The sequence below is a fragment of the Aspergillus tanneri genome (genome assembly GCF_003426965.1).
Source record: "Aspergillus tanneri strain NIH1004 chromosome Unknown AapTan_7_pilon_pilon_pilon, whole genome shotgun sequence".
Classification (NCBI taxonomy): Eukaryota; Fungi; Ascomycota; class Eurotiomycetes; order Eurotiales; family Aspergillaceae; genus Aspergillus; species Aspergillus tanneri.
Genome location: NW_022984634.1, coordinates 4413370 through 4435364, shown reverse-complemented (window position 1 = coordinate 4435364; position 21995 = coordinate 4413370). Strand labels below are relative to the sequence as shown.

Here is a 21995-nt window from a genome sequence, read left to right as displayed (position 1 = left end):
ATTTGCCTGAAAAGTATTTACACTGTTATAGCTGAAAAACCACAATATGTTGTCTCCAGTCGTCCGCTATCACACAAACGAAGAGAAGAACGGGTACACAGTTTTGAATCTTGAAACATCGAAGAATGGGTTAACCCAGACCCCGGTGCAGTATCTCATCCAGACGGCTCCGCTGCATGACTTCTGCAGTCGTCAAATGGTCGATCTACGTACCCTTCTGCAATGTGCATGGTCGCGGGTGGTTGCCCAATTGGAATCTAGAAAAGATCTCAAAGCAGACGTGATCTATTACGCGAAGTCAAAATCGGCAGTAGGAGATTTCGTCTCCGAGGTGAAGAAGTCACGAGAATGTGCGGAGTTAGAAAATGAAAGGATATTTACGGAAAAGCTATTACTCCCACTTAATGCCACTGGGACCGCCTCCCTAAGCTGGCCCCAAAACGATCTATTAGGCGCGAGGGAAGGGGAATGTGGTCACCAGGTGCGTTAAACATAGAGCCTTTTGTTCTGGGGCCCTGGGGTTCTTCAGGGTCACATACTAAGTCAATTTAGAGTACTGGGGGATTTGAGCTTGCACAATGTGGCAGCTGGATCGCAATTTCCGCAAACTTCAACCCACTCACCATTTCAACAATGTTGGTAAATGACCACATTGAAATGCTTCGCTCATTCCTAGTAGCACTTGTCGTTGGTGATGATGAGCTGTGTGCTCCTGAAAACTATCTCACGCCAGAGGACAGCGCCCGGATTCGGAGATGGAACAGCGCGGTTCCCCCTGAAATCAATGCTTCAATACTTGATGTGTTCTTTGAGCAAGTTGAGGCGCACCCTGGATCAACGGCAGTTAGTGGGTGGGACGCGAGTCTCACCTATCAGGAACTTCAAGATTGTGCAGACCGACTGGCTAACCAGTTAAAGGCACATGGAGTCGGACCAGGGATGCTGATTCCATTGTGTTTCGAGAAGTCGGCATGGGCCGTGGTGGCTATCATTGCGATTGTTAGTACTGGTGCTGCGTTTGCTCTGCTGGACGCTTCTCAGCCGGAGGCGCGCTTGCGCTCAATTGTGATGCAAACCAGAGCGAATTTGATGGTCACATCACCTCAGAAAGAGGACCTCGGACGAAGGTTGGTGCCGGAAGTGGTGTTGGTACAGCCTACACAGCCCACAAAAAGTTCCGGACGATCTAGAACATTGAGACCAGTAGTTAAGCCGGATTCACTCCTATACGTGGTATTCACCTCTGGTAGTACCGGCCAGCCAAAGGGAGCTATGATCTCACACTCCAACTTTGTCTCCGCAGTTCATTATCGCAGGTCCGAGCTCTACACACACTCTCCGCGGGTGCTCGACTTTGCTTCTTATAGCTTCGATATTAGCATCGAGTCTACTCTGGCGCCGTTACTGCTCGGAGGGTGTGTTTGCGTACCGTCTGATGCATCTCGAGAGGCTGATCCTAGCGATGCGATAAACGCATTCAATGCGAACCAAGTCATGCTCACTCCATCGTTGGCCCGGCTAGTGCAACCAGAAAATGTACCGTCCTTACGCCTGTTACATTTGGGAGGAGAGCAAATCTCGACATTCGATATCGAAAGATGGCCTATTACGGTGAAGCTCATCAACGGCTATGGTCCAGCTGAATGCACTGTCGTGTCAACAGCGAACACCGTCTCGCATTTGTCTCCTGAAGCACATACTATTGGCCGAGGCCTAGGCGCAGTCACTTGGGTTGTTGATCCCGCAGATAGTGGACACTTGGTACCCCTCGGAACTATTGGCGAGCTTGTTATTGAGGGCCCGCTCGTTGGGTCTGGATATCTTCATGATGAGGAGCGGACCTTAGCAGCGTTCATCGTGGATCCACCATGGCTGCGAGCTTTCGGCAGGCGGGGCCGTCTGTACAAAACTGGTGATCTCGTATCTTACAATTCCAACGGAACACTCACGTTCATTGGTCGCAAAGACACGCAGGTCAAGGTAAATGGACAGCGTGTCGAACTCGGGGAGATTGAACATAGTATGCAGCAACAAATATACATGCAAGGAAACTGCGTGGTCGATATCGTGGTTGATCTAATTTCTATCAACACGAATTCTGGGAAGCAGTCTGTTTTGGTGGCTTTCCTGGGCCTCGAGCGAGCTGCACAAGCGCGATTTACGGCATCCGATGCTCCCAGTGTACAGGAGCTAACGTCCGCCATGTGGGAGATCCTCGAGCACATTAATCTCTTCAAGGTCCTACCACGTTATATGGTCCCCTCTATTTATGTTCCATCATGGCGTATGCCACTTCTTCCCTCTGGCAAAATAAACCGGTTGAAGTTGCGTTCGATAGGGGAGTCATTATCGGTCGATGACTTGGCAGCCTTTAGAAAGCCGCAGGTTGCAACGGTTGATACACGAGGACAGAGCACGCCACAGGAAAAGCTACTACAAAGTCTATGGGGACAGATCTTTCCGCATCGTGCAGATAGCATTCTTCTTGATGATAACTTCTTTTCCCTCGGCGGCGATTCCCTTGCCGCAATGAAGCTCGTCGGGCTTATTAGAAAGCATGGCATTGAAAATAAGCAACAGGAGGAGATACGTATCGCGGACATTCTTCAATGGCCACAGCTTACTGATATGGCACGTTGTATTACGCAGGTAGATGGTAAACAAGCTGACCTTCAGGATGCTCCCTTTGATCTTTTGCCGGACCATATAGCGCCGTCGGACGCCCGACGAATAGCTGCTCCACAATGCGATGTTCAACCAGAGCAAATAGTGGATATCTACCCTTGTACTCCACTTCAAGAGGGGTTGATGGCTTTATCAGCTGGACGATCCGGAGCCTATATCGCACAGAATATTTTCGAGTTAAGTGATACAACGAACATTGATACCTTGCGGGTCGCTTGGACCCATATTGTGATGTCAAGTGTGATCTTTCGAACGCGAGTCGTGCAGTTAGATCCCCAAACCCTAGGACAGGCAGTTGTTAATGTTCCGATTGAATGGGTGGGTTATGACGGAGGGCTAAATGATTTCGTGGCAATAGACCGCCACAAACCTATGGGGATCGGAAAGGCTCTCATGCGATTGACTGTCGTCAGCGAGCGCAGTGAGGAGTCAGTATCGAAACGCTTTCTTGTCTGGACAGCTCATCATGCCGTGTTTGATGATTGGATATTAACCCTTATTACAAGCCACGTGGAAAAGGTGTACCGTGGGAGCCCGCCGTCTTCCTTCCATTTAACTCCATATAAACGGTTCATTCGCCACATCCAAGAGGTGGACTGTGAATCATTTAGTAACTATTGGCGCCAGGAGCTTGAAGGGACTAATGCCTCCATCTTTCCACACTTGCCTTCGGCCGTGGACAAGCCAGTAGCGGATGCGACGGCTAGATTTGCATTCAACTTGAACGATTCCAAAGTAAATGTTCATGCTTCTTTACCAACCATATTGCGCGCGGCCTGGAGTATCCTTGTGTCACGGCATACTCAAACAGACGATGTGGTTTTCGGAGAGACCTTGACTGGTCGTAATGCACCTGTCGCCGGTGTTGAAGAGATGGATGGTCCGACTTTGACAACAATTCCCCGACGAGTAAAAGTCCAAAATGAGATGAAAGTGGCCGAATTCCTTGAGGAGATCAAGAGACATGAAATTAACACCATCCCCTATGAAGGGTTTGGACTACAAAACATACAGAAGCTGAGCGAGGATGCTCGCGTTGCGTGCCAATTTGCAACACTTCTTGTGATCCAACGGGAGCCAGAGTCGGAAACTGACAGCCCCATGACTAATGTGACTGAGAAGATCTTGCACGACGACTGTGGAGATGATGAGCCTTATGCATCCTTTTTTACTACCTACCCTCTCATGGTGACCAGCTCGATCAGGGACAACCAAATCAACATCTATGCGAGCTTTGATTCTAGGATAATTGAGCGTACCAAGATGGAAGTACTCATGCATCAGCTAGAGGTCATCACACGGCAAGTGGTTCAAGAACCAGATGAAGTTGTTGGTAGCATCAATTGTCTAACAGGGGAAGAGCTTCACCAGATCTGGAGCTGGAATCGACTGCCATGGGCACCTATTTTAGGATCTGTCCATGATCGGATCGGTGAGGTATCCAATACCAGGCCTTCCGCCCCTGCAATTTGCGCTTGGGATGGTTCCCTAACCTACGGCGAGTTGGATTACCTGTCTACGCGCCTTGGATCACACCTCTCCAAAGTTGGAATCGAACCCGAGTCACTGGTTCCTCTCTGCTTTGAAAAGTCCGTTTGGACCATCGTATCGATGCTTGCAGTTATCAAGGCTGGTGGAGCTTTTGTTCTCCTTGACCCCGCCCAGCCCAAACAACGGCTGGGCGAGATTATTTCAAGAGCAAAGGCGAACCATGTCCTAGCCTCCCCGTTGCAGTATGACATGACTTCCGAGCTGGCATCTGAGCACAACTCAACAGTAGTCCTAATTTCAAATTCACTCCTTGAAGCATTAACAGATGATGCTGTTGTTACTGATCGACTGCTGCAGCACTTTGATTCCAATAGACCACTTTTCGTCACTTTCACCTCTGGCAGCACTGGGAAGCCGAAAGGTGTTATCAGTACCCATGGTAGCTATCTGTCTGGCGTTAACTATCGCAAGTCAATCTTACGACTGCCAGACGTGGACATGAGAGTATTTGATTTCGCGTCCTACAGTTTCGATGTCAGCACGGATGTGATTCTTTCCACGCTTATCACAGGCGGCTGTGTGTGTGTGCCCTCTGACTTTGATCGCAAGAATAACATTCCAGGAGCGATCAATGCCCTGAAAGTTAATGCGGCAGATCTCACCCCTTCCGTCTCACGTTTACTCTCACCCGAATCGGTTCCTGGACTCAAGGTTTTGAAATTGGGAGGAGAAGCCAATGCTGCAGCTGATCATGCCTTGTGGCTAGGAAAGACAACACTTGTCAATATATACGGCCCTTCGGAATGCCTGGTTGTGACTGCAGAGACGGTTGTTCCCGGCACCGACCCATGCAACATTGGTCGAGGTCTTGGAGCTAACACCTGGGTCGTTGATCCTACGAACCATGATCGTTTAGCCCCAATTGGTAGCATTGGAGAGCTCCTCGTTGAAGGTCCAATCCTCGGTCGAGGCTATCTAGACGACCAAAAACAAACGGATGCCGTCTTCATACATAATCCTACATGGCTGCTAAAGGGATTGGCCGGATTTCAACCTGGTCGTGAAGGACGGGTGTATAAAACCGGAGATTTAGTCCGGTACAACCCTGATGGCACTTTACATTATATCGGCCGCAAAGATAGGCAATTGAAAGTTCGTGGACAGCGTGTCGAGCCGGCTGAGATTGAAGGGCTTATAGAGAGGCACATGAAGTCGAAGTTAGGATTGAGAATCGACGTCGTCGCGGACTTGGTCACATCAAAAAGTGATCAGCGGAAAAGCCTCATTGCATTCCTCGGTCTGAATAAAGTTTTGGAGTCAAAGGGCTACTCAGAGGAAATTCACCTAGGGGATACAGTCCTGCGCGACATCATGTGGGAAGTCACAGCTGGTCTTGATGTCCTACTTTCGCTGACTCTACCTCCATATATGGTCCCATCCGTTTATGTACCATTACGCCATATACCATTGTTGCCATCAGGGAAGACCGACCGCAGGAAGCTCCAATCCACCGGTGCCAGTCTATCGCCGGAAGACATGTTATTCTTCAGAGAACGGCCGAAAGCCCAGAGTCGACCAATAGCCACGCCGAAGGAAGAGAAGTTACAGAAGCTATGGGCTGATGCTCTTGGCGTGAAATCAATTCAGGCCGAGGACAACTTCTTTACTATCGGAGGGGATTCGATCGCTGCAATGAGACTGGTAGGCCTAGCACGAGATCAAGGGCTTTCGCTAAGCGTCGCCGATATCTTTCAACGCCCCAGGTTATATGAGATGGCCGAGCAGGCCCCTGAGACCGGAATAGAATTAGTTGAGATACCTGCTTTCTCTCTTCTTCCTGGTGACGATTCATGCGTGCTTGATGAGAGAAAAGTAGCTGCGGCGCAGTGTGGGTTCTCTATTGAAGTAATAGAGGATATGTACCCCTGCACCCCACTGCAGGAGGGATTGATGGCACTTTCAACCAGAACCCCTGGGGCGTATATATCTCAGAATGTTTTTGAAATGGGCCCTGCAGTCAATACTAATCCAATGAAAGAAGCCTGGGATTGCGTTGTGACATCAAATCCAGTCATGCGTACGCGGGTGATACTGTCAGCTCGGCAGGATCTTGTGCAAGTCGTTGTACGGGAAGACATTCAATGGGAGAGTCATGACTCTCTGGAATCATACCTCAAGTGTGACCGTAACAATCCAATGGGACTTGGGATGCCGTTGACAAGACTTGCATGGATTGATGATGAGAAGGCTAAGAAACGTTTCCTAGTCTGGACCGCACATCATGCTATATTTGACGGCTGGGTATTGTCAATGGTGATGGAGAATGTTCTACGGGTATATCATGGTAAGTCTATTCACGTTGGACCGCCATTCAAAGCTTTCATCAAGTATCTTGAAAAGCTTCAGCGGGTCGAAATGGATATATTTTGGCAAAAAGAGCTTTCGGCAATAAGTGCGACACCTTTCCCCGCCTTGCCATCCTCAACGTATCAACCGAAAGCGGATGTTGAGACGAAGCTTGAAATGCCATTCACTTGGTCGACGACGTCCAACGTGACGATCTCAACATTTCTTAGGCTAGCTTGGGCAGTCTTAGTCTCGCGCTTGACAGCATCCTCAGATGTTATATTTGGCGAAACTCTTAACGGCCGCAATGTCCCTCTCCCGGGTATCGAAGGAATGGTTGGCCCTACTTTAACAACACTTCCCCGGCGCATATTGCTTGAAGACAACCTTGCCGTTGCCGACCTTTTGCAGCGTCTCAAAGATCAAGAGGTCGCAATGATGCCTTTTGAGCATGTCGGCCTCCAGAGCCTCCAGGAGCTATCGGCGGATTGCCAAGCTGCTTGCAGATTTCAGACCTTGTTTGTCGTTCAGCGTGGGATGGACCCAAAAGGCCGCAAAAGCACATGCTCTACAATATGGCTATGCAGTAGTAGTTGTTCGACGCAACAAGAACCGCAATGGTATTATTGAAGCAGTCTATCTTGGCTGTGATCAAGGTCAAAAGCGTGCTTCAACATCCACTGGCCAGCGCGAGGCCAAATCTCGAAAAATTGGCTGCCTTTTAGATTCGAATTAGCTACTCAAAACATACAGCTAGATGGACCTTAGTTGTACGGAATAAAGATCATAATCATGAGGCATCATCAGCCATTGCACATCCTTCAGTTCGGAGAGAGGAGATCAAGCAAAAAGGGGATCAAATTAAGGCCTTAATTAAAGTTGGTATACCAACGAGAGAGATTATTCGAATACTCCGTCAAGAAGATCAAAATACTCTTATCCAACGCCATGACATATACAACCTCCGGGCTGCAATATATAAGCAATTTCTTGCAGGACGAAGCCCCATGCAGGCCTTAATTTCTATTTTACCTGATGAAGGAAGTTGGATAATGCAGCATGCTACTCAAAATGGTCGAGTTTCTGCGCTATTTCTTACTCATAAAGTGTGCCTTCAGCAACTAAAGAAGAATCCATATATTTTTTGTATCGATTGCACTTATAAAACCAACCGGTTTAGGATGCCTCTTCTTAATATTGTTGGTGTATCAGCTACTGGAAGCACATTTTAACGAGTAGTGGCTTTTTAAGTGATGAACAAGAGGAGACCTATTCTTTTATTCTAGCTTTAATGCGAAGAGTATACCGGGTTCTCCAGCTTCCACTTCCTCTTGCTATTCTTACAGATAAAGAGAAGGCTTTAATAAATGCAGTTATGCATCTCTTTCTAGAAAGCAGCCATCTTCTCTGTATCTGGCATATTCTTAAGAATATTTCAGCAAAAGCAAAGCCTATGATCGCTCGTACAGTTCAAATTCAAGATACAAAAAAAGGATTAAGAGATTATAGGCAGACTCAAAGCCTAGAAAGAAAATGACACAAGTTATCTTTGCAACAACAATTGAGGAGAAGAATTAGAGATGGGAAGAATTTAAACAGATATATAGCTCTTTTCCGGAGTTAATACACTATCTGGAGTGGGAATGGCTTCAATATTTTACTGCAAGGAAATTCCTCCATTGCTATACCAATTCCTATACTCATTTTGGAAATACTGCAACATCTCGAAATGAAGGCGCGCATCATAATTATTAAAAGGGATCTAAACACCTCAATAGGAGACCTTTTAACAGTGACACGGTCTCTTGAACGAACAGTGCTTGATAGAGATGCAGAGATAGAGAGGCAGATTACAGAGAACAAGATAAGATGGCCTATATCTCTTGATATGCCTCTTTATCGGGATGTGAAGTTTAAAATATCCCAATTTGCACTCTTTAAAGTTCATAAAAATTTATAAGGACTACCTTCCGAAAAGGCCCCTGGCAAGAGGCTAATTAAGCCTTGTACTAAATCAGTACAGGTAATACTTGGAATTCCATGCATTCATATCATTCAGGAATATGTCGATGCCCAGAGGCCATTAAATATGGACCACTTTCATCGCCAGTGGTGGATTACAGGCTATTTAATAGAGCCACTTGATCCTTGACTTCTAGTAATGGATCCACTTATACAGCCTTCCTTCGGCGGCCGTTTAAACAAGCGAGGATTGTCATTATATGAGCGAGTGGACCGGGAGGTACGGATTGCTCAGAAAGGTGAGGCACTTAAAGCAATCGTCAGCAGCGGCTATATCTGTGGAGGCAAGACCTGAAGAAGCAGCAAACAAGGCACCGCTTGAAGCATTGAATGAAGCATCAAGGCAAGGAATATCTCCGGCGATGCCTCGGGGACAGGGTAGAGGGAGGGGGCAAGCGGGCAGGCGATCTGGGGATCTAACATGGGTGTCAGTGGAATTTTGATATCTGCATTCTGATTAGCTGGTCAAACTGTATTCTGAATTGGTATATTAATGTCTAATAATTGCGTCATGCTATGTTGCACTTTTATATGGAGAATCGAATAAAAAGCATTTCCATTAATACTATGACGCCTTCAAGGTGTCAGAATCACATCGATACGTCCCAATGTAGTATAGTCTTGACCTGTGCAAATAGATGTTTCCTAATCGGGTTAGTGACCTGTGCAGGCAGAATTTTGACCTGTGCAAATAGTGGCGCCCCCCTCGATCCCTGTCACGTGACTCCCCATCTTGTTTGTTTACCGCTTATTTTCCTCTTCCTTTCTTCCCTCCTTTAACGATTCCTTCTTGTACATAACCTATCTGTAGGTTCTACGGGTTCAGCCCTTTTTGATATTAGGAATCGTTCATCTTACTTACTTTATACTGGAACGGAATGGAATAAAACAGAACGGAAAACAACTAATACCGAACAGAATGGAAGGAGAATATAACCCACTAAGTGGGAGTACAGAACTACCGACATGGGCCGAGCCCCTATTTTGTTAAATAATAGAACTACAGCAGATAGCTCTTAGTCTACAACGAGATCACTTCCAGGGGCAAATCCAGACATTACACGCGGAACTCCAAGCTGCACTCCAAACAACTCCAACCCCGGCAACTTTGAACACCACACCGAGTGCGGCACCTGTACCTAACCCCCTACCTCCCATACAACAGCACCCTCGCCCGAAGCTAGCCAACCCCGAACAGTTTAACGGAACAGACCTTACGCTTTTCCCACAGTTTTTAAGCCAACTGAAAGCGAAGTTGCTGATAGACAAGGCCTCTCTTGGGGGAGAGTTGGAATAAATATAGTACAGCTACAGCTGCCTGGGAGTAGACCTCGGCGTGACCCGCGGGTCACCCTCCGAGGGTCGAGGTTCCAACTCCCTTACCCGCGGGTCGGTTCTAGGCTTCTGGCGACCCTCAGAGGGTGACCCGCGGGTGACCCGCGGGTCCTTAAACAAGACAAACATGCGAAGCTCGTAACTTGCATATTTTATGCAATATTTGTCTGTATCTTTAGGTATTTTGCTTACAAACTATTAACTACTTGAAAAGGGGAACTCTGCTCACGAGATAATATATAAAGGGCTTTATTTTATAATATATATACATATTGAATGAGAGGGAAATGGTAGAACTCCGAAAGAGTAGGTCAAGGAGACACTCTTAGACAGTTCAGAAGTTGTGGGCCCCGAGCCCACAACTTCCTGGCAATTAAAGAGAAGACAACATTCCTTCTACGCAACTGCGTCCTGTGGTCTGTGAGAAGGTTGTTGATTGTCTATTACCTCTTCGAACGAGGACTTAAGATAATAGCTATCCATACAAATGTTACGTGCCAATCCCCCGAATTCCTCTACTATAATATAACTATCCTTTACCAATTTCATATCCATCTAGAAGTCTTAAACGTTTCCGAACTCTTCCTGATAGGCGTTGATGCATGTCAGGCAATGGAAGAGTAGCTTTATTATCTTCAGCCTTTATTTCTTGTTCATGCTCCGCTTCAGAAGCAACGCTTCTGCGCCTTTTACCTAGCACTCGTTCGCTTGGGATTGGAGCTAATAAATTTGTTTAATTAAGATCTGGATTATCCTCCTCATATCGCTGATAGGATCAAAGTTATTTTAATTGGTTATCCTCTTCATTGCAGCCTGTTTCTCTTCATAAGATATTTATTATTAACACAGATACCCTCTTCTATCTTAAATTTTAATCACACATAAACATCATTTCATCTCGAATAGAGGAGGGCTTTAATAGCCGCGGCGAAAGTGACAGATATCCCGAGAGAGTTAAAGAGTCTCTGACACCTGCGCCGTTGCTGGGATTAATAAAACATCCCGTGAGCACTCGCAAGCACTGGGAACTGGTGTTGGTTATCTCTCCACCAAGTTCGAGGAGATTAAACACGAGGCCTATATTTTATATTAGTTTATATAGCTTGTTATGTCTCAGAGAACTTACCACTCTCAAGATATCGTTGAGTTCATCAGGGCCATTATTGCGTAGTAAATGTTTTAACTTCTCTGCATTTCCAGTAAAAGCTCAAGCCTTGAAAGATTTTCAGTGGATACCTGAGCTGTTAATTCAAGCTGTGTATTTACTATCCTGTTTATATGGCTTAAGAAATTCTTCCATACTTTTACGGTACTGCTACGGTATTGACTACCCCAATCCTTCTGAAAAAAATTGAAGTTTGTTCTTTGGCAGAGGATCGTGCCAACTGCAAAAAGATCCATAACATGGTTAGTTATCTAATAGTAATAGGCAAGCTTTTCCCTCGCTGTATAAAGCCAGATAACATTATTCTTCCAAGCTACCTTTTTTTGTTAAAGCTAATAAGTTAACTTTTCAAGATGCTAAATAGATATTATAAATACTAAAACAAGATAATGTGGCATCTTTGGTTTTTAAAAAAAGTAGTGTATTCAAAGAAGGGCTTTAAATGAAAATATTTAATTTTCGCCATTCTTTATTATTTAATGCAAGTGATCTTGGTTATATTACAAGAAAAAGTTTAATAGTTAACTGCAGTCTTCGCGCGTTAAGATAATATAAGTTAAATTCCAGCGAGTTTTAAATCCTAATTAGCACGAGTTTCGGCTCTTCGTTTAAAGATTATAAAAAGTCTCGCGGCGTTAGGACTGGCATTAATATAGATCGCGAGAGTTCGGACCTAAGAAAGAGATTAGGAAAAAGGTTTTAAATAAAAAGGAGATACTACCTTATTTAATTATTAACGATCTCGTGTTTTTCTGTTGTTCTCGAAAGACTGTAACAGTTTCTACCACTAAGCTCCTTATCTTATTCTGCGGATTGGCTTTCATCTGCCCGAGAAGAGCCTTTAGGCTTAGTTGAATAACATGAGCAAGACACGGAACCTGGATAATAGTAGAGCTATTATTTAGCTCAAGCATCTAAATTGAATTATAAATACTTGCTATTAGAGTGCTATTATTTAACACATTATCAGTTGTAACAGCAAGTACCCGGTTAGTAATCTTATATTGTTCAAGTAGTTTAAGAACCACATCACTTAGGTTAACACCAGAATGTGACCCAGAAAGTGGCTTAAACCCAAGAAGCACCTCTTTATATTCCCACTCGGCATCCAAGAAGTAACCAGTTACTGCATAAAGGCCTGGAAAAGGGGATGTCAACAGTCCAATGCAGCAGAGCTTACTTTAGGTGGAAGCTTCTGGAGAAGTGTTTGTTGTTGTTTTTTTATATATTTCTGTATGTTATTGCGTGTTGTTTTAGGAGACGGGATTTCTGGGACTGCTGGTGAAAGATGCGCATAGCGAATAACTTCATAAAACTCAGGGTGCTCGAGAAACTTTAAAGGAAGCCGTGAGATAACAATGAGTTTTGCTAGCTTTTGTCGCCAAATCTCTGGTATAAAGACTGTGCTTTTCGGAGCGTTTTGTGCCTAGAGAGATAATAGAAAGTTAGTTATCTATAAGCTAATATATATTAATAACTTACTGCGTTTTGTATAAGCTGCTGAATATTTGGCCTTTTTAAGGTACGCCTGCGGCAGTTAACACCTTTAATATGCTTGTGCATTGAAGATGTCCCAGTGCGCCCACTAGCTGGATAGTTAAGAATTGTGCTACAGTTTTTACACATAACTGCAGGCTTTCCAGTTTTTGAATGGGCAACTTGGTCAAAATATTGCTAACACTCAGCTGAGTGTCTAGCATCCCAATGGATCTGCTTTTTCCTTCTAAAGTCTGTTAATAACCACCATGCCACGTATTCATTTCGTGTCATATCTAAGTAAAGTACATAAGACTTTACTCGGTCTGGTCCGACACGCTGAAGAGTGTCAGGAACAGAGGGCGGAGAAGGTGGTTGAAGAAAATTATAGTTAATTACTAAGTTAAAAGTCTGCTGGCTACCCGAGGACTCTGTGTATAACTGCGCGTTATCTGGGAATAAGAATTAAAGGTGATCTATAGCATCCCCCTTATTAAAAAATAAGGGATAGATGTCAGAAGTCTGAGATATTTGAGACATAATTTAGGTAAAAAAAAGTGGTTGTAGAGAAGTACAGGACTTATAACAATAATACTAGCCTTTATAAACAGAAATAACAGAGAACAGGGATTACCCGCAAGGACCCTTGATAAAACCCTCGCTACCCTTATTATTAACCTCGCTATGCTTGCTATAACCCTTGTTACCCTTAGTTTAACCCTTTCTACCCTCGTTATAACCCTCGCTACCCTTAAAATGCAGGTAACCCTTGCTAACCCTTGGCCGTAAGTAATGTAGTGGAGGAATTCGGGGGATTAGCACGTGACATTTGTATAGATAGCTATTATCTTAAGTCCTCATACGAAGAGGTAATAGACAATTAACAACCTTCCCACAGACCGCGGGACGCAGTTGCGTAAAGGGCATATTGTTTTTTCTCCTGCAGGAATTTGGGCTGGGGCCCACAACTTCTAACTGCCTAAGATTGTCTCCTTGACCTACTCCTTCGGAGTTCTACCATTTCCCTCTCATTCAGTAACCAGTTGTGTAAAGGGCTAGATAAAGCCTGTTTAACTTCTCGGGCCTATTAACCCTACAGTCCTTATTATCCCTATTGTCCCTGTTGTCCCCGTTGTCCCCGTTGTCGCCGTTATCCCCGGTGGTCTATTTTCTACTAGAGTTTTCTTCGGACTTTATATTGTAGTGGAGGCATTTGGGGGATTGGCACGTAACATTTGTATGGATAGCTATTATCTTAAGTCCTCGTTCGAAGAGGTAATAGACAATCAACAACCTTCTCACAGACCACGGAACGCAGTTGCGTAGAAGGAATGTTGTCTTCTCTTTGGTTGCCAGGAACTTTGGCTCGGGGCCCACAACTTCTAACTTCTAAAAGTATCTCCTTAACCTACTCTTTTAGAGTTCTACCATCTCCCTCTTATTAATATAAGAAATAATCCATTTTGTATAAATAAGGTAATAGAGTATAAAGGAAATAATAAAACTAGGTTTAAAAAGGTTTTTTCCGTTTTTGTAAAGTTAGTCCTGCAAAGTATTTTTATTCCTAAAAGTATACTACTGCCTAATATATTAAATATATATTTCGCCTAAAACAGGTATTAATATTTTGCATATCTACTACCACTACGCAACCAGATAAATTAACCTAGTAGCTGTATATTCTACAAATTATACCTTAAAGAATAATAAAACAAACAAATTACTTTTAATTTTAATTAAGTTTAATCAATATCGCCAGCAGTTAGACTCAGTACCAAGACGCGAGTAAATAACAGTAATTTATTAAATAACTATGATTTTTATTCATCCTAATTAGGAAAAGCGTCAAAAAATTATGCAAACAAGGGTCACGGAGGGTCGCTGCGGGTGACCCTCGCGAGGGTAGGCGAGGGTCGAGGGTCGGGTAAGGGTCGCTCAGGTTGGAACCTCACCTCGCGCGGGGCGGTGCGAGGTTCTGGACCTTGGAACCTCCGCGAGGGTCACGCCGAGGTCTACCTGGGAGGCAAGGCAGCAGCAAGGATCCATGCACGGATTGCAGCTAATAAGTCTTCTCCGAGCTTTATACTCCAAGGATTTTACAGCCAGCTGGAAAGCGCCTTTAGTGATCCAACCCGTTAAGAGAAGGCCCTAGTACGCCTAAATACTCTACGCCAAGGAAACTGCTCCGTACTAGAATTGGTCGCGGAACTTAATGGGTTACTCCTCGAAGCGGGTGGCAGCGGTTGGGAAGATAAAGTTAAAAAAGGGTATTTAAAAAGCGTGTTAAACCAAACAATTAAAAACTAATTAATAAATATTAAGGAAAAAAAGATGTATAATAAATTTTACTAATAAATGTAGAAGATCTCTTATTACCTTAAGAATTTTAAGCGGAAAGAGAAGGGACCATGGGCACCACCTTATTATAAAAACCCAGGTGAAGCTGTTATCCCTCCTAGTAATACTATAAACTGGGAACCGGCAGTGAAAACTGTCAGCTCCCGACATGCTAAATAGGTAACTCAGGAGATTAACTAATAATAGAGTGAAAAGCTGTGTATATATTATAAAGCCCTAGGCTATATAGTTAGAGACTGTCCCTTCTAACCCCCCAGGAGGCCCCAACTACCTTTGCCTAGGATCCCCATAGTCGCTAATATCACCGGTGCGGTGCTGGAGGACGAGGACAACCTAGAAAACAAAGATAAATCCAAAGCGGGAAAAGTGTAGCTCCTGTTTTAAGTTGTAAATAGGAGTGGATAGAGGCGAAAGAAGAATAGGAAAACTTTAAGGAAAATATAAAAGGTCCACCCTTTATAGTTACAGCCCTGGTTAACAAGGAATACAATGCAAATGCTTTAGTTAATACAGGCTGTAACCCTTATAAAATAATCTTTTCTAAGTTTACCTAAAAACACTGCCTCCAGCGCATTACCATCCCGCCACGGTTTATTAAAGGAATTGGGGATACTAGAAAGTATGTTACCAAGGTAGCCTATATATTATTAAATATTAAAAGCCACTACTAACAAAGGATATTCCTTTACATGGGCCCGACTAATATAGGCGACAATATTATACTAGGACTCCTATGGCTAATCTTTTAAAAAGCTAATATATTTACTAACAGATTAAAGTTAATCTTCTAAAACACTAAAACCAAAGTTAGCAGCGAATACTACCAGTCTAGAATTCCTAAAATTATTTTTATTAATGCCAACTTTTTTAATATATAGGCTAGGAAAAAAAGAAAAAACAAGAAGATACAAGTTTTTACCGCAAGCCTAAAAGATATTAAAAAAGTACTTATAATAAAAAAATATATAAACTTTAAAAACAAACTACCAGCACATTACCGCCAATTTCTCCCGGTATTTAGCCACAAAGAAGCCGACAAACTCCCACCGCACCGTGGAGCTGGAGTCGACCATAAAATTAAGCTAAAAAAAGACAAAAATAAAAATACTTATAAACCCCTATATAAACTACTATATAACATGTCTCGCGATAAATTACTAGTTCTTAAAAAAACCCTTTTAAAGCTGTTGGATAAACAGTTTATATAAGTTAGCAATTTATCTGCTGCAGCCCTAGTTCTCTTGGTAAAAAAACCAGGAGGAAGACTACGCTTTTATTATAACTACCAAGGCTTAAATATAATTACAAAAAAGGACTAATATCCACTTCCTTTAATTAATAAAACACTGGAAAGGATTGGGAAGGCATGCTGGTTTACCAAGCTTAATATTATTATTATATTTTATAAAATCTGGATCTCGCCAGGAGACGAATGGATAACAGCCTTTTAGACTAGATTTAGCCTTTACAAATAGCTAGTAATACCTTTTAGCTTGGCGAATACTTTAAGCATATTTTAATAGTATATTAATTAGATTTTATATAACTTTCTAAACAAGTTTGCTTCGGCATACTTAAATAATATATTAATTTTCTTATTAGGGTTACTCGCTGAGCACCGAAGTTATATTAGTAAGGTATTAAAATAACTATAAAGGGCCGGATTACAATTAGATATTAATAAATACGAGTTTGAAGTTAAAACCACTAAGTATTTAGAATTTATTATTAAAGCTGGTAAGGGTGTATACATGGACCCTGCAAAGGTTAAAATAATACTAGAATAGGCTGTCCCCACAACTGTTAAGGGTGTATAATTATTTTTAGGATTTGCAAATTTTTATTACTACTTTATAAGGAATTATGCGGATATCGCTACGCTGTTAAACCAGTTAATATAAAAAGGACGCGAGTTTAAATAGACTAAATTATATAAAAAGGCCTTTTAGTAACTAAAGACAATGTTCACTACTGCCCCGATTTTTATATAATTTAGCCCCGAGAGGGAGACTATTATTAAAGTAGATTTCTTAATATAGGCTATAGGGGGAATATTATTATAGTATAATAATAATAGACTATTAAGGCCTTGCGCCTATTTCTCTAAGAAAAACAGTCCGGCGGAATGCAATTATAAGATCTATAACAAGGAATTACTGGCTATTATTAATATACTAAAGAAATGGGAAGTATAATTATATAGTATTAAAGGTTTTTATATATTAATAGACTATAAAAACCTAAATACTTCACAATGCTACGACGGTTAAATAAATAATAAATATAATAGGCTATATTATTAAGCAGGTATAATTTTACACTAGACTACTAGCCAGGGAAACTTACAGGATGCCCTAATATACTTTCCTGCAGAGAATAAAACCTCCCACAAGGCTATTTAGACAAGCGGCTACAGAATTGTTATTAGTGTTTTTTAGACCTATTTAGATTTTAGAGAAAACCAAGTCTTACCCCTGTAACTACTAGGATTAGTATAATAACTACTACATCTACCGAATAGATAATACCTGGAAAAGACTTTCTTAACCTTCTGATAGACAAACACTGGTAAAGTATAAAACAACAGGATATTAAATATAGCACTATTTAAGCTGCTGTATATAAGGGTGCTATTTATTTTTTAAAAAAACTTGGCCTAAAAACTAGTATCTCTGACTGCAGTATATTACCCGAGGGCTGTTTGCTATACCAAGACCGCCGCTGGGTCCCTAACGTTGAATCCCTTCGGACCAGGATTAGAGTTGCATGGAGGAACCGCAAAAACCGCCGCCGAATCCGCACCGCTGTGGGCGGTGCGGATTCGGTCCCTAAAGGGAGAATCCTCATGCGGTTGCGGTTTCTAAAGGCAGGAACCGCAGAATCCGCGGGGATCCGAACGGATTCTGGGTGCGGTTTTAACCGAATCCGCAAATCCGAAAAATCTAATATATAGTATTACTGTTTAAATAACACATATTACAAATTTAAAAATTTGTTGTGTTGCAAGACTATTACTTTAAAGGTTATAATATTAATCTAACTATGGTTAGATTGGCCACAAATACATAAATAATAATTTACCATTTAAAAATAAGTATATTTATCTATATAAGGTCTACTTTCTATTATTAAAACGCTGAAAATAACCAGGGGAGTATACCGCTCGTTGTTATTATAAACAAGAATTATCAGCTGTAGATAATAAAGGTGTTGGGCGTGGTAAGTCTGGAATAGTAGGTAATTCTAAAAAATCCTTATCTAAATCTGCATTGGCTGCTAAAGGATCCTCTTCCTTACTAATATACCAGTTGTTTGGAAAATTATTCTTATTAGAGTTAATCTCTTTAGTAAATAGCTCACTGGAGAGTTTGTCCAAGAAAATCTAAAATTTATAATTAATTATAAATTAATTAGTATATATCTAAGTAATAATAGCTTTAATTGTTTCGGGAGCTAGTTATCCACAACAATAATAAAAATATCCCAAGCACTACTAAAAAGATTTTCTACGCCAACCCCACTTACAGGTATAGCTAAGAAATCTCTAGTAATATATAATAAGATTAGAAAACAGAATATTAGATACCAAAAGTTAAGAATATTAAAACCTTATTATTAGGTGAACAGCTGTAATCTAACTATAATTAGTTTACTATTAAAATTTAGGGTAGGAAACATAGCTTATTAAGATAGGTAAATAATTTATTTTAAAAGGGTTAGTTAAGTAAAGGGAGATAATTAATATTTACAAGAGTAAAAAAAGGCCTTTTCAAGACCATCTAATAAAGTAGATAATAGATCGGAGGGCATTATTAAAAAATATTTAGTCTAATAATATAAAAAGATTTTTTATAAAGTATGCTAATACTTTTACACCTAATTTTACTCCCCCCCAGACCACAAACCCTTATTAAATAATAATAATTTATAACAAGGGTTAAGAATAGATATAATTGCATAGATTATGCTATAAAAGCTATAAATTTTTTTATAATATTCGCGTAGCTTTTTATAGGCAGCCTTTAATCCCGAGTAAAGATATCTCTTCTATTATTAATATTTATTGCGTAATAGTAACATCGAGTCCTTAATATAATTAAATAGCTGGTTATAGATATTAAGAACAAGATAAATAGTAGCTTCTTAATATTTTAATAAACAGGTTGTATATATCCAGAATTCCTAAAAAAGATAAATAAAATACTTAATATATCGCTATTTATGCATTTTAAAAGCTAGTAAAAAAATAACTTCTAATAACTTAAGTTAAATAAAGTAATTAATAAAGACTCCTAACCTATAGACACAACATAATATAAGAAATGTTAAATTTTATTAAATATTATAATTAAGAAAAAGTAAAAAAGTCTTACCTACTCCTACTTTAATTTTTTTAAAGCTTGCGAAATTATTTACATTGTTAAGGGCTTGTATTAATATATCAAGATATCCGCCAAATCTAAGATTAATATTAGTATAGATTTTTAATCTAACATGGTTAGATTACTATACCTTCTCTAATTTTTAAGCAAGCCAGATTTATTAATTATAAATTATTATTATCCCAAGAATTAACACTTTGTTATTTTAGGTTAAATCTTAAGCTTCTGCAAAAATGCATGAACTATAATTGGATAATATAAGAAGGCAAAAAAAAAAATATTAAAATTTAAGAAGTTAATAAAACTTAGGATTAATAGTATAATCTTAAAAAAATATGTTTGTATTAAGTGTTTTTACTAATTTTTTTAAGTAAAAAATAAAAATATTGTTTTATTATTACTAGTATTATTAATTATAATACCTAGAATTTGATAAGCAAGATTATGTTTCTATAAAATATTTAGTATAATAGCTAAAAGATTCACTCCACTATGTTCTCCCGGAATAGGTGGAAACCCAAGAAAAATCTTATAATATTAAAAGTCTGCTAAGATAAAGTAACTAGTAATAGCTATAAAAGTTTTCTAATTAGGACTAGTTTAATAGTCTAAGGCGATTAAGATCTTTCCTTCCAAAGGTAGTAAAGATAGTAATTCTTAATATAAATAAAAAAAAAAAAGATTATAAATATTTTTTAAGGCTATTTTAATTTGGAAGGGTAATCAAAGATAATCCTAGAATTATTTTTATTATTTGTTTAAACTAAATATGTTTAACAGTGCAAAAAGGGAGTTAGTATATAATAATAAATTAAAGTATTTAATTATAAAATTAGGCAGGGTTACATTTATTAACCTAGAATAATAAATATAATAAGTAATCTAACCATAGTTAGATTATAAAAAGGGCTATCTATATTTTTCCTTTTTTTATAAAATCCTTTATTAAATACTTTATATTTTTTTTACTACTAAGTATATATTTATATCTTTTACTATTTAGATAATTTTTTATAGTGGTTGTTTTTTTTTTATTAAAGCTTAAATATACTAATAATATTTTGCAATATTTGTATTAAATTTAAGGTTTTTTATTAAATACTAATATAATCTTATTAAAGTAATCCCACACACTTGACTACTTATTTCCTGCCTAGTTACCTTGTTTTTAATACCTTTTCCCCCCCTTAGTAAAGATCCACCACTTATTAAATATATCACGAAGTAAAGTAAATAAGTGACTGGTAGTTATATTAGTAGAAACAGGTAATTTAACTATTTTTGTTAATTATTAGGGCGAGTAAGGACCTGTAGCTCTAAGGGAATTAAATCCTTGGTAAAGGTTAAATATTAATTTATACTATTTAAGACTAAAAAAAAGCGATGAAGAAGTAATATTAGTCCTAGAAAATTATTATTATCCAAGCTAATTAGATCTAATAGTAAAATAAAAAATATTATAAATAAAATTTATTAAAAAACCACAATAAACCTTAAATTAGTATAGAAAAAATTCTTAAGTTTATAAAAAAAAGGAAAAGGATTATAAAAAAACTTTGTTAATTTTTTATAAGTTAAAACTAAAAAAAAACTATTATAAAACTATAAATCTAACTATACCTAGATTTAATAATCTATCTCCACTATTTTTTATTATTCTAGCTATTTTTAATATTTTCGGCACTATTTGTTACACCCTAATTATTATTATCCTGTGTTATGCTACCCTTTTTAATATCCTATTAACTATCTATTTTTTTACAAACTTCTTTATCCTTTAGAGTCTCCTTGCTATTATCTTCTTTATATTTTATCCACTGGGGATTAAAGGGACCTATAACCTAGAATTTGGTAAAAATACCTATATACTTAGTATACTAAGCTTTATTAGGTTAATATTTTCCCTCTTTAAGAATTCTCTAACCCAGTTTTATAAGCTTGTTCTTGAATTTAGCTATTTAATTAGAAGTAAGAAATGTGCCATCCTTCTGTTGTAATATATTAGGGATATAAAAGGGTTTAACTATAATATATTAGTTAAATAATCTAACTATAATTAAAGTAAAACCCACTATCCTTATTAGTAGGCTTATCTCTCTTTCTTTTACGCAGATTAATAGGCTTGCACAAGGTATTCTTTACTATACTTTTAGAGAGGGCTTTAATTTATACAAATATCTAATTCTTTTTAAAAATATATAGAGGAGGCTCTGCACTTAAAAATCCAGTTTTATAAGGCTTGTTCTTAGCCACTGGAATATCACATTTTAGTGTAATCTTAGACAAGTCCTTATTTTAATTATTAATATTAATTAGCTATTTATTATTTTGCAAGACTAATACATATTTTTTAAGCTATAATTTTATTTTATAGTAGTCTTACTATATAATAGTTAATTTAACTATGGTTAGTTAAATTAAAGTAAAATAAAAATCTACCTTATTATAAATTAAAAAGCGGATCTTTTCCCTACCTTTTTTACCAGGGCTAATATAAAACAGTCCCTATTCTAATATAAGTAATATAATAGACTTTAACTCGCGGTACTAGAATAAAGTACCAAAAATACTCGCCTTATTATATAAGTAATCCTTTGTATTAGTATTTTAAAGGGTAGGATATTTATATAAATATTAATTATCTGCAAAGTTTACATTATAAGTAATTTCTTTTTATAAAAAATAAGGGATGTATATTATATACTATAAAAATTATTAGTTTTTTAACTAATTTA

The 21995-nt window shown here is 39.3% G+C and overlaps 1 protein-coding gene across 1 annotated transcript; it reads left to right on the top strand.

Annotated features, from left to right (window-relative positions):
- Positions 1 to 46: 46 nt before the first annotated feature.
- On the top strand, positions 47 to 7152 carry ATNIH1004_008056 (Nonribosomal peptide synthetases (NRPS); the record flags this gene model as incomplete). The annotated part of the gene is made up of 2 exons (XM_033572669.1): positions 47 to 481; positions 553 to 7152. 2 exons carry the CDS (start codon positions 47 to 49, stop codon positions 7150 to 7152), a joined length of 7035 nt encoding a protein of 2344 aa, XP_033425984.1.
- Between the last annotated feature and the right edge of the window lie 14843 nt (positions 7153 to 21995).